This window comes from Carcharodon carcharias, chromosome 21 (assembly GCF_017639515.1).
Source record: "Carcharodon carcharias isolate sCarCar2 chromosome 21, sCarCar2.pri, whole genome shotgun sequence".
In the NCBI taxonomy this organism is placed as follows: domain Eukaryota; kingdom Metazoa; phylum Chordata; class Chondrichthyes; order Lamniformes; family Lamnidae; genus Carcharodon; species Carcharodon carcharias.
Window position 1 is genome coordinate 8,389,152 of NC_054487.1, and position 17,387 is coordinate 8,406,538.

Consider the following 17,387-nt stretch of genomic DNA (forward strand, 5'->3'; position numbering starts at 1 on the left):
CAAATATAAAAATAAAGAGTTCACTTAAAGGAATACTCTAGAATTCAGCCCCATAATAGCCTTAACATCAGGAATTTTTCTCTCCTTTTTAGTACTGACTGCTGCATATCTACCTATATACACCAAGAGCTCTCACGATTCTAACACAAGTGTCTATTCTCCCCAGAGAGTGAGTGTCACAAATCATTTGGCAGTAGAGGGCATCCTTGTTAAATCTGATTTTGCTGCATTTGGCATCATCACTTGCATTTTCTGACAAGAATGAATATAGTCAAAAGTAAGAATCCAGGTTTGTCCCTTTGCAGCTCAAGGTACCAAGGACAAACAAATCCCTCCAATGTTGTTCCAGCCAATTCAACACAGATCACAAATCAAAGATTCCTCTTGTTCTGTACAGCTCACAACCACTGTGGGTAGCACATATCGCTCAGTGAGCCATCAGGGGACCCACAGTATCACTTATTTCTCCTTTTAACTTTTCAGTACCTATCCACAGAAATAGCACAGAAGATGTCAGCCACCATATTCTCTCAAACTTTATTTTCCCAACTGGGTTGGTGGTTAACTTCTCACAAGCAGTTAAATAAGAGACTACTGTAGATCCTGAGCCTAGGATATTCCCTTAAGTTTTTCCATTGGAAATATTCTACATGGTTCATTTACACTTTTACAGAAACACTTTTAAAGAATTCAACCCATATTGATCTCAGAAATACACTCCCGATTACGAATACCATTATGTATGGATTATACTATTGAGGTCAATATAGACTTACTTTATTGCCCATCATACATATTAAACATATATTTTGCACTTCCAACTTAGACTATAAATTTAAATATACTTAAACAATAGACAAAGTCACTCCACTTCTGTTGCTAAATTCAGAACAACGGACATGTAAACTAATGGTTACAGTTGCTATAAAATGGGCTTGGGAAACAAATGCAGTTTATCATGGACTCAAACTGTGGACTTAAAGGTTTTGCGTGTGCTCTACAGGAGCAGAATCATAATGGGTGATGAACTTTCTCAGTTCTTCAATGCAACATTCTCCTATTTCACGCAAATTTTCTCTCAGTGAAAACTGTATCGTATTTTCCAATGGTGGGTCTTTATCAATGAGCATCTGAACAACCATGCCAAAGGTTTCACAGTCTTGTCTATACACCTGAAAGACAAAGTGAAGCTGTTTTAATTTAAGAATAAAAAACCTGATTCTAGTATTTCAGTGCAATATGATTTAATCGAATAACTTTTGGAATAGTCTCACCCTTCACAAAAAAAATCATATAATCATGCAATTTTATACAGTACTCAAATCAAAACATTGCACTCTACATGGTAGATGATTATTTCAAAGAAGGTAAATGCATATGAATGTTTCTTTAAGATTATAACGCGCTTTAAAATTTAAGGTTCTAGTTGTGAAAAGTACAAGATACAGATTTGCCTGAATTTTTTCCGTGTCGGGCTGGCTTGGCGGGGGTGGGCGGGTGGTCGCAGAGCCGACCGCCACCCATGATCGGCTCCACGCTGCCATTTTGTGTGGGCGGGCCAATTAAGGTCTGCCCAGCATAAGACGCGAGTGGTAGCGCACAGTGCTACCTGTGTGGGCAGGGAGGAGGGAGAGTTGGGGCCAGCGCTCTTTCGTGCGTACGTGTGAAAGAACGCTTCAATCTCCCTGAGGCATGGAGCTCCCTCAGGAAGATTGAAGCACTTTTGAAATAAATAAATAAATGGATTGAAAATTTAATTAAACATGTCCCCTTATGTGACTGTGTCACATGAAATGGGACATGTTTTTATTATTTCAGAAATTGTTAAAATTTAATTCAGAAAAGCTTTAGGAAACCTCATCCCACTCGTAGATGAGGTTTCCTAAAAAGCATGAAGGCAGCTAGGCCTTTTCACCCGCCCACCAACCTTAAGGTTGGATGGACAGCATAAACAATGACAGTAATTAATTCGTTAATGGCCTTAATAGGTCTATCAGTTATTGGAGGGCGCGCAGTTGACTCTGGTGCACGCCTGCCAAAAGAAACATTGCGTCATTTTATGCGTCGGTGTGTCGGGCCCACTCCTGCACGCAGATTGAAAAATCCTGGCCATTGTTTTTCAAATCTCTTCATCTCGCTCACACTGTTACATTAAAGGCACTATTAAAGTTAAGTAGTTATTGTTGGTTGTATCTGAAATATTAGAGATAGACGGAGTTTATAATTAAATTACTGAATCTTGACTGGATTTCTGTATGCTTGTTGCCCAAGGCGATACCATTTAGCTTTAAATTTCTTATATAAAGTATTAAAAGGTTTTATTTCTAATTAAAAGATCATTGACTACAATATAATTGAATGACAAACAAATTACATCTTTCAAGAAGTACTTTTTGTCCTGTTTTCTTCAAGTGGAGTAGTCATCTGAAGTCATTAGAGGAATATAAAAACACTAAACAGCAAACATGCATTATTAGCAAATATTTCCACATAAGGTTATGCTTCAGGCACATTCAGACAAACACATTTTACATTGCTGTTTAATGCAATGTGACTTATATTGCATATTCTAAGAATGAATAGTTAAGCCTATAACCACTGAATTTATAGTTGGCTGGTTAATAAATCTTTAGTATTTTATATCTCATGGTGCAGTCTAAAGAAATGTTTACTCTGCTGCCTTCAGTTAAGATCACGAGAGGGTCTATGATATAACCATTAAATAAAGTACAGTAACCAAGGTTTTCTGTTCAATTCCTGGACTTACTACATATTACTTAGATGTTGCCCAGATAAAGGCTCACTCTAGGTGATAGGGAAAGGTGAAGTGATCTCAGATATTGAGCCCAAGAATATCGTCTAGGCTACACCAAAGTAAATGATCAGGCTAACTTAACTAGTTTATTGGGTAGAATAAACATATAGTTTTATTAATAATATTTTTGCAAGTTATAACTCCACAGGTAATATTACATATGAATTACTAAACAGGAAAACACTATCTTAGACCACACATATTGCACAAACTAAATTCATAAATGGCTTCACTTTTAAACATCACCCTTAATTTCAGTTTTCCCTAGTGAGCAATACAAGAATTGTTGTGTGGTCTATGTCTGTCTGCCACTGCTAATGCTAACTTTATGCTTTGGCTTCAAAACATGAACTTCTTGTTTCCTGAGAAACAAATAACACTGTATAGGCTCAGTAAAAAGTAAGCACAGAAGAATTGTAGTGCAGTTCCTTACTTGATTAGGATAAAATATATAACATATTTGTAAATGAAAGTGTTAACCAGGCTATGAAAGAAATAGCATTCTCGCAAAGCAGTGTGATGCTTTTTCTTTAATAAGCGGTTAAATAAATTAACAATGTCAATGCTGTTTCAAGCCTTAGTTCTCTTGTCAAACTTCCTTTATATAAATCTTAACTGGGTTAGAGTGTTGCTTATTGGTTACCACCCACAGAACAGTAGGCATTATTATTTACTTTACAAGCAACTCTTCCTTTAGCATTCACTCTAAAGGAAAAAGCTCAAATTGTTTCTACTGATCATAAAGGACTGAGTCCATCACCACAGCTTTTTGTGTTCTGGATGATGTAATATTTCTATTATTACAGATTATTTTTTTCTTCCAATACATACATGCTTTATCAACCAGTTGGAGTGATCTTTTTCTGGTACAAAATAACAGTATTTACTGTTATTTGTCAATCACACCATTATGCTTAACCCTAAATTAACTCAATTTGTACTGTGGCCTTTCAGGATCAACAGCTAAAATATAAGCAGAACAACAAACCCCACAGTTTGATCTGCCACTGTAGCTGGCATGCTGCTACATAACATTATTTTATTTAAGGCTTCTTCTGATATTGCTAAGTACCCCAACAATTATTTCTAAAAGAGTATCAAATTTAAATTAGTTCAGTTAATGGCAAGTTTTCAGCTGTCTTTAAATGGTACTAAAGCAGTTGTGGTTGTAAATTGGATTTTTAAAAATTCAGTTTTTATAAACTTCCAGCAGATCATTTTAGAATCCTGGGTAAAAATCAGGACTTAAGGATATTTCAACAGCTTAACATTTAAAAACTGCACATATTTTAAGATGTAGTACAGAACATCTAAAAGAGTGCTAAGATTGCGATGGTGTCGCTTGATTCCTTAGCCATCAGTACTTGTTTTCATCATTAAATATTACTTTTATTGAATGGTGGCTTTAGCAGCAAATTACATATGAACAGTAAATAAAAATAGATGTTTAAGCTGAGAAATTAAATACGCCAAGGTAAAAATCTCAATTTGTTCAACCTCGAGGACCAGAAAATTTCTAACTTCAGGATATCAAAGACTGAACTAATGGCAATCAATTTCATTATGTGCCTTCCAACCCTCTTGTATGACACCATGTCAAAAGCTTTTTCAAAAAGCTAAATATATGTCTACTGGGTTGCTTTTGTCAACTATGTTCCTTATTTATTCAAAGAAACGCCAAAAGATTTGTTAGGCATGACTTTATACCCATAAGGACATGCTGAGTCCTCCATTATTAATTTGAAGAAACTATATACTAAAAGCACAATGCGTGTTTTTCAAGCACATTAACAATCCTACAAAAAGTGAAACTCTAGTGTGGAGGATTGACACCGTTACCTCCGGTGTCCTGCATAGATCTATCTTTGGCCCTGTCCTATTTCCTCATCTACATGCTGCCCTTTGGTGAAATCATCTGAAAGTAGTGTTAGTTTTCACATGTACACTGGCGACACCCAGCTCTATCTCATCACCAACTCTCAATTCCTCAACTTTTGCTAAATTGTTAGGCCGCTAATCTGACATCCAGCACTGGATGAGCAGAAATTTCCTCCAATTATATATATTGGGGAGATTGAAGCCATTGTTTTCGGTCCCCGCAACAACGCCATTCCAGAGCTATTGACTCCAATCCTCTCCCTAGCAACAGTCTTGAGATTTAGTGTTCACAACCTTGATGTCACGTTTGATCCTGAGGTGAGATTCTGACCTAATATTTGTGCATTCAAGATTGCCTATTTCCAACTCCATAATGTTGCGCAATTTCATCCCGACTTCATCTGTTGCTGAAACCCTCATTCATGCCTTTGTTACCTCTAGACTTGACTATTCCAATGCACTCCTGGCCTGCTTCCCACACATTACCTTTATAAACTTAACGTCATCCAAAGCTCTGCTGTCCATGTCCTAACTTGTGCCAGGTCACCTTCACCTATTACCCCTGTGCTCATTGACCTGCATTGGTTCCTGGTCAAGCAGTGTCTTGATTTTAAAATTATCATCCTTGTTGTCAAATCCCTCCATAGCCTTGCCCCTCCCTATCTCTGTAACCTCTCTAGTCTCGTTGCTCCACCATTAATGGCCAAGTCTTCAGCTGCTTAGCCCCAAGCTCTGGAATACTCTCCCTACACCTCTCCATCTACACACCTTGCTTGCCTCCTTTTAAGACACTCCTTGAAACCTACCTCTTTGAATCAAACTTTTGGCCATCTAACCTAATGGGTGGGATTCCAATTCCCAGGTTAGAACCCTAATGTCATGATGGGTCCTAAGTACATAGCAACGTAGAAACGTGCAAGCAACTCTATTTTGATGTGTAAATTGCTTAATTGGCCAAGTGCTGCATTTGTTGCCCAATTAGTGGCTGCAGATGCGGGAAGAGGTGGAAGTAGTGTGCACATTTTAAAAGGGCAGGTGGCAGCCATTGCCAAGGCTGCCATTTGTCCAGAAAATGGAAACTTGGCCTGAGGGAGAGGGCCAGGGACGACGTCTTTGCCAGCCTTCCATTTTTCGGATGACTTGCCTGAGGTCCTGCTGGAGGTGGTGAGTGCATGCAGGAACATTCTCTTCCCTGCCAGCAGCAACAGAAGGCCTGCCATACTCACCAAGAGGGCATCGGTGCAGGTGACACATGAGGTTAGCAGTAGAGGAGTGGTAAGGCTAAACTGGGTGCAGTGCAGAAAACTTTTCAATGACCGAATTGATAGCACTTTCATCCCTGAGTGTCTCAATTCTGGGTTCAAGCCTTACTCTAGTCACAAAGGTCAAGGCTGACATTCCAGTATTGTACTGAGGGAGAACTGCACAATCTGAAGTGTTGTCTTTCAGATGAGACATTAAACTGCGACCCCATCTGTCTCCTTGGGCACTGTAAAAGATCATATGGCACTATTTCGAAGAACAGGGGAATTATTCCCAGCATCCAGGCCAATATTTATCCTTCAATCAACATCACACACACAAAAAAATCTGATCATCATCACATTGCTGTTTGGGCTGTTTGCTGCACACAAATTGGCTACCACGGTTCCTGCATTACAACAGTGATTGCACTTCAAATCCTTCATTGGCTGCAAAGTGCTTTGAGACACCCAGTGGTCATGAAAAATATACAAATGCAAATCAATCTTTCTTTCTTCTTGGGTCTGGCAATATAAATATAAGTTGTTGTTGTTGATGACAAGATACCCAGAGTATGCTTCCCAGTTAGCGGTCACCAGAGTGCAGAAGAGGGGGTCATCCTGACGGTGCAATAAAGGTGATCTCACTGTGGGAGAGCAGTGTGCTCCGGCGTCTTTCTGACCCATAAGCATAAGACAGAACCCTAGTGCCACTGATCAGGAGGCTGAAGTTCAGTCTACAATATTGTATGCGAATGAGAAACTGCAAATAGCGAGAGAGGGAGGCATTGTCTGAATGGCACTGTTCTTCACCTTGCAGCTAAAAGGGAGTTGAACACTCAGGAGAATGAGAGGTCATGCCTGGAAGATGGACTGCCAAAGCTTGCTGTACTAACATGTTTCAAGGACCAAGAGCTTGACATGGCCAGAATGTCCAGCCTCAGGGACACTGGGGACAGAGTGGGAGTCCATTGCAGATAGGGTGAAGACATCTCAACATCTCCAGGTTCAGGGGATGCATGGCAATGCTCCCTGTTCAACCAGCTGTCAATGCACAAGCTGTCATCTCATTATTTTAAGCTAAAGGAGCATCTGTTGACTGTATGATTACTCATCACCACCTTCTCGAATGTCTCCCACATGCCAGCTGCAGAGGAGCAGGACTCCACGCTCAACAAGTTCCTGAGGACTCAGAGAAGGAAGACACAGAGGAGGAAGATACTTCAGAGCTTATATTGTCAAACTTTACTAGTGCACTCCTCCGCAGGCGCAGATAATCGCAGCTCAGTAGGTCCTTACATGCTTTGTGCATGCTCTGAGCACGTGAGCTCCTTCCTTGTGAGAATGGCCAACCTCTTGGAGAGCCATGCATGCTATCATTCAGAGTGGTTGCAGGAGCAGTGCACTGAGATACATAGGGTGCATGCTGGATGCAGCAGCATGGATCAATTTGTGGTGCAAATGGTGCAGGGAAACATGGAGTAGATTCCAGCTGCACCCTCCAGTGATTAGGAGGTCATGAAAGGGCTGAGGGAACGATAGATGGGGATGAGCCACGGGGCTCTGTCATCATCACCATCCATTCCCGCCTGGCTCCTCTGATGGGTGAAACATCTGTGGAGTCATGCCCTGTGAACTGAGGCTGTTCCCACAGCATCGATAGCACAGTAACTGTATAACAAGGATGGCCGCCACATGCATCTCAGACTCAGACAGGCACAAGTGAGCAGCCTTTCTCCACCTCATCCACAGCCACAGGGGAAGCACAGCGATGGCATGTGCTGACGAAGCTTGTGTTAGGTTCAAACTCTGGAGCCCTTCTGCCCTTCCATCTTCATCCCTGCACCACTACTGCACTGGGGTCTGCCTCTGCTCCAGCAATTGCTGCTCCTTTCCACTGATTGGACCAAGGTTAGAGAAGCCTAATCCTATTTCCTCTGATGCACTTCCTTCATTGGCATTGGACTGCGGTGTCTTCCTGAACAAACCCCTATACCCCTTGCCTCCACAACCCCAGCTCCCCCGCTGCAAAAAAAGTGCTTGTCATGAGCCCCTGTGAATGAGGGCTCTCATCCTTCCCCCTGCAATGTTTCCCCGTGCCTCTGTCCTGACATTTCAAAATGCTTCCTGCTATGTCACCACCTCTTCTTTCATGTTGTGGATCTGAACCCAACCCTTAAAACGTCTATTCAAATCTGTCACTTAAACATGCAGGTTGCCTCTTCCGACTCCCATAGTGCCTTTCCAAAATCTGCATATACTGGTCTTGCTTCAGGAAACTGACATGCCAACTTTGGGGAGGGGGTGGTGGTTAGGGGCTGCTTTCATGACAACCCGGCCCTGAAACTGCCTTCTCAAGCAATGAAAAATCTTGCCCAATATCTCCTTATGTGGCCTGATGTCATATTTTGTTCGATAATGCTCCTATGAAGTGCCTTGGGACATTTTATTATGCTATAGGTGCTATAGAAATATAAGTTGCTGTGTACCGATGCAACAACAGTATTGAATATAAAAAGGTTATCAACTGGTTAACTTTTTGCGAGGTTGTTCAAGGACAAAAATAAAAATAAAATTTGTTTGCCTGCGATTCTCTAACTCTCCCTCACCCTCCTGTCTATTTGCTTTCCACTCATTTTCTCACTTTATGACTCAGACACCATGGACAGAATTTTAACATTAAGTAGTGGGGAGGGAAGGAGGGGGGGAATATGGCAATGCTGCCAGGAGGCTTACGTCAGCTAGAAATGCTATTATGTTGCCAAGTGATTCTACTCACATTGGTGGTGCATGGAAAATCCTCAAAGGGGATAGCAGCTCTTTGTGGGGATAGCGGCTTTGATCTCTAAATATGTTAACAGGCAATTAATTGAATATTTAATCCAGCATTCTGGTTTTAATAACCAGCATGAGTTTTCCAAGCTGTGTGAAACTTACAAGGATCAACAAGTCAAGAGCAGAACAGGAGTTGATGGCTCTGTGAAACTGACAGACTGGTGTCAGGAAGTTATAATAATTCTCATAATGTTATTGGAATTTATTGTAAAATAGTGGTATCTGTGTCTGTATGTGAGGCTTAATTAGATTACAGGCAGCTGGTCTGAAGGCTTTAATGCAAACATGGTAAACATGGGGGAAGTTTGGAATGTAAGGTGAAGAGGACATCTACATTTTTAAATAAATCAGACTAGATTGTTATCAAAGGAGGGATCACCTAGCCAGGTGAAGCTTAGAAACAGTGTGTTTATTTTTCCCAAAGATTACTGGTAAAACTATGAGAGATTGCTTTTATCAGAAAGATAAAGTCCAAAGACATACTGAAACAATGGGAATTTGCATTCAAAGGGGAAAATATGTGTAAAGGAGCAAAGGCTGTGTGTAAGGATAGATCTAACAAGTGTGAAAAGCCTTCAGCATCTATGCCTCAAGCTGCCGTCTTAAAAGAACTGAAGTTAAGAAAACTCACTTTGAATTCGACTGGTCCAGGGTTTTGTGTGTCACCTTGCCTGGGTCTTTTAAAAGCTGTTGCCTTAACGAAAGTGTAACTGGGAGTCAGATTAAGAAGGGGGTTTAGAAGTTATCATAGTAGTAATTTGCAGATCTATGTATGTGTTTAAAATCATTTTTGTTAACAAATGTTTAATCTAGTTTTGTAGAAACCTATAAGTCTTATTACTACTGAATTCAAGGCATGCATCTTGAAATTATTACATATTGAAAAACAGGTTGTGGCAGTTGTTTCAAGTTTCCCTCTGGGATTTGAACAACTCAGCATTTACCATCAGCTGTGCCATAATATAGTTGGGGTCTCTTTGCAGGATATATTTGAAATTCCTTAATTGGTTTGGAGTTGGTGAATCTTAAGGTTATGAGTACGAGAAGCACTTTGAATTCAGGAGTTAGTGTGTTTTTTTTTTAAGTGGTGCTATTGCAATATGGCTTTGGCAGTTGCTCAGACTTGTCTGGGAGATTAAGTTACAATTTTGGCTGATTTACAAAAGGAAACTAAAGTTAGGTTAATGGAACAGGCAGATAAATTACAATTGGGGTTATCTACAGGGGAGAAGAAAGCAGATATAATTGAAGGTATAGTACAGCATTAAATTTGGAAGTCATACCTGACACTAGTGAGTCACAGCTGGAGGTAGTGAGGCTTTTGCTAAAAATGAAGAGGCTTGAATTTGAACAAGCAGAGGAACTGAGAAAACTTGAATTGGAGACAAATGAAAAGGAAAAAGAATTGGAAATGAAAAAACTGGAATTAGAGGCCGAAGAAAAAGGAAGAGCATTTCAAAGGGAACAGGCAGAAAGACAGAAGAGAGAAAGAAAATAAGAAAGGGAATTAGAAATGGTGAAGTTAGAAAAGGAGGAAAGAGAAAGATAGAGAGAGAGAGAGAGAGAGAGTTCCAGCTTAAAATGCAAGCAGATAAAAAAGAGACATCAGTCGGTGAGGAAGGACTTATTTCCAGATCAGGACCCAGTGGGGAGATGATTAAATTTGTACAAGCTCTTCCAAAGTTTGAGGAAAGAAATGTGGAAGCAGTCTTTATTTCATTTGAGAAGATAGCTAAACAGATGAAATGGCCACAGGAAAACTGGACATAGTTGTTACAATCCAGGTTGGTGGGTAGAGCACGTGAGGTTTATGTCGGAAGAAATGTCGGTGAGCTATAATGTGGTAAAAAAAAGGCTATTTTAAGTGCATATGAGTTGGTTCCTGAGGAATACAGGCAGAAATTTAGGAATATGAGAAAACAGCCTGGGCAAACTTATATTGAGTTTGAGAGAGTAAAACAAAGTAATTTTGGCTGCTGGATATGGGCATTAAAAATAGAGACAACGTATGCAGCTCTTACAGAGGTAATTCTTTTGGAAGAATTTAAGAAACTCATGTAGAGGAAAAGAGGACTGAAAGGGTAAAACAAGTAGCAGAGATAGATGATGATTATGGGCAGAAGAGATGGGTTCTGCACCTGCAGCATGTGATACACTGTGACCCACATGATTGTTTTGGGGGTTGTGGGGGGGGGTAACCTGGAGGAGCTGCACCTAAGCGCTGTGCTGGAACTCCAGGACATGTCAAAGTCAGGGTGATGACATGCTGGGGCGGGCGCTTCAAGGTGGCGTGGCACCAATTGATTTGCTGTCCTCTGCACTCCACGTGCTTGTGCCTCCTTGCTATGGAAGGTTAGACCATGTGGTGCCTATATGATGTAGGCAGCATTTGGCCATGAGGGCAGGGGCGGGGGGGACAGGCCTAGCATCTTTGTGTGAATGTTCGGGGTGAGGAGGCACTGGAGCCCTGCAATGTCCTACTCTGATTGGGGTGGGCCGTACGCAAAGAGAGTCCAGGTACAAGTACCACTAATCAACGCTCTTCTCTCCTTTTCAGGAGAAGAATGTACATAATGCAGCCGAATGGGTGAGGACTGGCACAGTTGGCGATTCTCAACTGCTTCGTGCAGGAGGCCCTATATTTGGAGGGGCACCATGTGTCCAGGTCCACTGGTGTCGGTGAGGCTGGGGTGCCACTGTCAGGTAGGTTTTGCCCAGCACTGAGGTCACCATTGTTTTCCCATCAGCCATGACAGTGCTGAATGTTCAGTGATTGAAGTTTGCAACATGGCTCGACCATTGCTTAGGGAAGGATGAGTGCATAATGATCCAGGGGACAGGGACGCACATTGACATTGTCTTCACGTTAACGTTAACAATGTCCTTGTTCTTCCTCTCAGTATCAGTGGAGAGGGCCAGGAGGAGGAGCAGCAGGGGTCTCCTCTCACACCTGAGGGCCCTGAAATCACGGACTCAGCAGCGTCACACCATCTCTGTCAGGCAGGCACCAGCACCTTGGTGGGAATTAGAACATCGCCTAGTATCCCGGGGTACAGCGGTGAGGGCTTTTCACAATCACTGGAGGAGCTGGCAGACACAGAGTGCCCATGGCGCCAGCGTTTGGAGGACTGCAGGGGACCAGACACATGCTCAGTTGGTGCTTGATGATGTGCTTCTGGAGTTGTCTGCGACGTAGCAAATGCGGCCGGGTGTGCAGGAGCATCTGGTGGAGATACATGAGGCTATGCTTGGCTTGGTCTCCGTGGTGGGGGAGTCTACACGGACTACTGACGAAGCACTGAGCCTCATGTCCGAGCGCCATGCATCCTCCATGTAAAGAGTGGAGACTCTCCTCCAGGAGACCCATCAGGGCTTCCTGGGGTTACACTCGGACCAGCAAACCCTCACATCGGCATTGACCTCAGTTGGTCAGTGCCAGTGTGGGAGATGGTCTGGGCACCAAGTTTCCCAGCTCAGTGCCCATCCATCCACGGTCAGCAGGGAGGTCCAAAGCGACCTCACGTCGGTGCAGCAGCTGCCTGTCATCTCTACGGGCTCCTCTCAGGGCGCTCCGGATGAGGGCAGCAGCTCCTCCACCCCTCTGCCAGTGACCGTAGCATCCAGTGAAGTGGTGATGACTGGGGAGATGCCAGCTGTGGCACTGGCAGCTCTCTCCCAGGCGGGGCCAGCACAGGCTTCACAGGCCAGAGGATGGCCGCCAAAGTCATTGAGGCCAACGGGACAGCAGAGTGAGCAGGCTGTCTCAGATGCCATTCCTAGCAAGGGGTCAGCACCAAGACGTAGCACCCGAAAATATAAACATGAGGCACCTTAGGCACACCACGGGTTTCTCACTGGTGCTTTTGTGTTGGCCCGAGATGAGGTCTTTATGAGTTGGTTTGATGTTGAACATCTTTGTCATTTTGTTTTCTGAAGTTCCTTTGGTTGCAATATTAAATTCAGATATGTCACCATGGCTGAGGGTGCCACTTTTCTTCTGCAGGTGGATGGTTTCCAAAAATGTTACGCCTTGGACTACCTCTTGGCCCTGCAGCCCCTTGTGCCAGAGCCTGCCCTCCCAAAGGTGGCTCCCCCGGAGGCTGAATGTGCACTCCTGGCCTCCTCCCCCTTATAGCCCTCCCTTCCTCCTCAGAGGAGGTGCCTCCAGTGGAGAGTTCAGATCCCATTCCCAGGCTAAGGGAAGGCTTCCTGAAACCTGCAGGCCCAAAAAAGATTCCTCACTGCAGAGTGCTGACCTGAAGGTTTAAAGTCCAGACCAAGCAGCATTCTGGAGTTTTGCAGATCACACAGGCAAGCATCAGTAACTTTGTAAAAACAATATTTGACAGAGCACACTTATGACCTCACTGAACCCTCTTATCCCACCCGTGGATGAGGTTTATACAAATGTGTCCTACCTGCCTGTCCGTTGCACCCGTGTGCTGACCCGAAGTTTGCACGGGCACCGAGAAACCGCTGTTGATTGGTGCCTCAAGGGCCTTAAGTGGCCCATTAATGGTGGGCATGCATTGGAGATCAACGTGCATCTACCTGATGAAATATCATGATGGCACATCGTGACGTTGGGATGCTTGCTCGATGTCACCACGTGTCATTTTATGCGGGGGTGTGTGGGGCCTGCCCTCGCACGCTAATGGGAAAATTCTGGCCTTTGAGTCCTTTTATTTGTCACTCATTTAAATCAGAAAAGTATAGAAAGTGGGAAGGTGAAAGGAAGGTGGGTAGTCAGGGAAGAGAAGGGGTGGGTGGAAATGCACAGGAAGTTTTCTCTCAGAATAAAGGGAAAGTGCTGAGGGTAGAAGTGACATTCGAAAATTGGGGTGTTTTCATTGTAATAAAGTTGGACATACAAAATCAGTGCTGGAAATTGCAGGGAAAATCTGTTGGAATTATAGGGATGAAGAAAAGTTCTGGGAGTAAAAGTACTGTGGCTTCTGAGGTTCAGGCACAGGAAAAACCAGTGGTTTGTGGACAGGTAAAACAGGGAGAATCAACGATAGGTAAAGAAGTGGGAATGTGCTCACAATTTACCAAAGAGAATTCGGAGGAGCAGGTTGCAGAAATGTTTAGAGATATTGGGTGGAATTTTCCGAGTCTGCTGGCAGCGGGTGTGATAGGTGGCATGCGTGAAAAATATGGCGGCACCCACTTCATGACGGCGTGACCGTTCAGCCCATCAACGGCAGGCCGAGTTTCCTGCCATCGGTCGGCGGGGAGCTAATCGTAATATGTTAGCACATAATTAAAAGGCCAATCCGCCAGGCTCTTGGAACCCTGCCACGTCAGCGGGAAAGCACACCAACGTGTTTCACAACAGTACCCAGGTGACGTGCACTTGGCAGCCTTCGCTTTGGGGCAACTGAGGTGACTATGCAGCAGCGTTCTTCATGGCTTGCCAGTTGTTTACAGGCCTCAGGGCTGGGAGAGACTGATACCTGGCCCCGCAGGTGAATGCTGAGGGGTGGGGGTGTCCAGGGGCAAGTGCTGGCCTGTCTCGGAGGCGACTGCTAAGGGCGGGGATCGAGTGCTGCCCTGGTGCTGCATCCAACGCACAGGTGGGCGCGCAGAGTAAGTGAAGGATGCTCCTAATGCATTGACTGGATTTAGTTCTTTCAAACTAGTCTATGGTCATGAGGTATGGAGACCACTGAAATTGATTCGTGAGAAATTGGTGTATCAAAATTCAGAAACTACTCTCCTGGATTATGTATTGAGCTTCAGAGAAAGTTTGGACAGAGCATGTGAGTTAGCTAGGAAACATTTAAAGATATCACAGCAAGTGATGAAAGTGAAGGCACACAGGAAAGCTACAGCTTGTAGTTTTGTTGCTGGGGAAAAAATGCTAGTTCTGCGACCAGTACTGGGTGACTTGTTAAAGGCAAGATTTAGTGGGCCTTACAGGATTATTCAATAAATACTCCAGATAGAGGAAAGAACCAGAGGGTGTGTCATGTAAACATGCTTAAAAAGTACTTTGACAGGGAAGAGGACCAAAAGCAGGAATTAGTGGTGGTAGATAAGAAGAAAGAAGTAGAAATGCAGGACTCTAAAATTGATTTTCCTCTAATCAAATTGGATAATGAGGGGTACTTGAAAATTTACATGTAATATTGAGTTACCTTCCAGGCAAGTGTCAAAGTGATTTGGAAAAGCTATTGTGGTCACACAAAGATACTTGGGAAATAAGCTGGGAAGGACAAATTTAGTTATACATGATGTGTCTGTAGAAGTTTCATCCTTGCTAAGGCAACATCCTTATAGATTAAATCCGGCAAAGTTGTCACAAGTACAGAAATAAATTGAATTCATGCTGAAAATGATATCCTTGAGTCTAGTTGCAGTAACTAGAGTTCACCTATTGTGTTGGCACCAAAACCAGATGGAATACAAAGACTGTGTGTGTGGACTATTGAAAGGTGAATGTGGTGACAAAAGTGGATTCGTATCCCATACCACAGTTGGAAGGTTATAGTGAGAAAGTGGGACAATCAATATTTATCACAAAGATTGACTGGCTAAAAGGATATTGGCAAATACTGTCATCGGAGAGAGCAAAGGAGATATCAGCTTTTATGATGCCAGATGGACTATATCAGTTTAAAGTCATGTCATTTGGTATAAAAAATGCACCTGCAACATTTCAAAGACTGATAAACAAAATAATTGCAAGTCTGAGCAATTGTGCTGTTTATATAGATGATTTGATAGTTTTTGGCCAGACGTGGGAGGGGCATTTACATCTGGGAGAATCATTTATTCGATTACAAAAAATTAATTTGGTGATGAACCTGGATAAAAGTGAATTTGCAAAAGCACAAGTTACGTATCTGGGCCATACTACTGGACCTGGTCAGGTGGCTCCGAGAGATGGGAAAGTCAAGGCTATCGTGAATTTCCCTGTGCTTGCAACAAAATGAAAAGTTTTGAGATTTCTGGGCTTGAGTGGGTTTTATCGGATGTTTGTACCAAATTTTAACAGTGTGGTTGCTCCACTGACTGAATTATTAAAAAAGAACGAGAAATTTCAATGGACACAGCAGTGTCAGAAGGGATTTGACAATTTGAAAACTGTATTAACTACGACATCAGTTTTCGCAGTGCCCAATTACACCAAGCAATTTAAGTTGGCTGTTGATGTAAGTGATTATAAGCATTGGGGCCGTACTGTTACAAGATGACACCGGAATTGAAAAACCACTAGGATATTTTTCAGGGAAGTTGAATGCACGACAGAGAAGATATTCAACGATCGAAAAGGAGACTTTGGATTTGGTGTTAACATTGCAGCATTTTGAGATTTATGTTGCAAACAATTTGTCAGAAACAATTGTTTATACAGAGCACAATCCTTTAAAGTTTCTGGACAAATTTTGAGACAGAAGTGCAAGGCTATTCAGATGGAGTTTGTTACTGCAACATTTAATCTACATAGATGCATTATTAAGAATTTGAAGCTTAAAGGGAAAATTTGGACATTTAAAACCTAGACACTGAACTGAAATGATTTTTGATGATACGAAGGATTGGTATAAATATTGTTATGCTAATAAATGAATCTGGTAATGTAATAACGTAAGTAGGAGTTAGTATAAGGGTTAATAAAAATGAAGCCATCTTTTTAATTTGTGATGGTTCATTTTTTAATAAGGAGGGGGATGTCAGGAAGATATAATTCTCATAATGTCATTGCAATTTATTGTAAAATAGTGGTACCTGTGTCTGTATGTGAGGTTTAATTGGATTAAAAGCAGCTGGCCTGAAGGTTTTGATGATGCTTCGAGTGTGAGGTATAAAAGGACATTTGCATTTTTAAATAAACCAGGCTAGGCTGTTTTCTAAGGAGGGGTGAAATGTGTCACCTAGCCAGGTGAAGTTCACAACCAGTAGGCAGAATATTACACTCAGCATGAGGGCGTGTGCCCGACATTCCCGAGTGTAAAACGACCCGCAATGATGTCGGGCAAGCGTCATGATGTCGTTGTGCAGTCTCGCAATATTTCATTCAGCAGGCGCACGTTGGAGTCGGCTGCACGCCTGCTGACAATTAAAAGGCCTATTAAGCCCATTAAGAAGCTAATTAAATTCAAACTTATGTGGCCCATCCAACCTAACAGTTGGCGGGCAGGTGAAAAGGCCAAGTGGCCTTTACATTTTTTAGAAAACCTCATTCACAGGAGAGGTGAGGTTTCCTAAAGCAAACAAATATCAAGTAAAAATTTTACTTTTGAACTAAAAACATGTCCCAGCTCATGTCACATGAGGGGACATGTTTTATGACAATTTTATTTCCTTTATTTTTTTTAAAAACAGCACTTCATCTGAGGCAGCTCTGTGCCTCGGAGATTGAAGCGCTCTTTCACGTGTATGCGCAAAGATTGCACTAGGCCTTCTCGCCCTCCTCCCCCTGCTCGCACAGGCAACGTGGGCGCTGCTGCTCATGCTCCACACTGGATGGGCATTAATTGGCCCATCAGTGTGAAATCGCAGTGCGGAGTCTATCGTGGGCGCCGGTCAACTTCCTGACTGCCCTTGCCGAGCACCCCTGTGCCATGGGCAAAATCCTGCCCAGTGTATTTATTTTTCCCAAAGATAACTTA

General features: G+C 42.7%; 1 protein-coding gene across 3 annotated transcripts in view; it reads right to left on the reverse strand.

Annotated features, from left to right (window-relative positions):
• Nucleotides 1-518: 518 nt before the first annotated feature.
• pphln1 (periphilin 1) overlaps nt 519-17,387 on the reverse strand; it is a 203,169-nt gene continuing 186,300 nt past the window's right edge. For all 3 annotated transcript variants that reach the window (XM_041216311.1, XM_041216312.1, XM_041216310.1), the window contains one exon: nt 519-1,172. In XM_041216311.1, the coding sequence (XP_041072245.1) occupies nt 978-1,172 (195 nt within the window). In that variant the 3' untranslated portion in view covers nt 519-977. The remainder of the gene's footprint in view (nt 1,173-17,387) is intronic.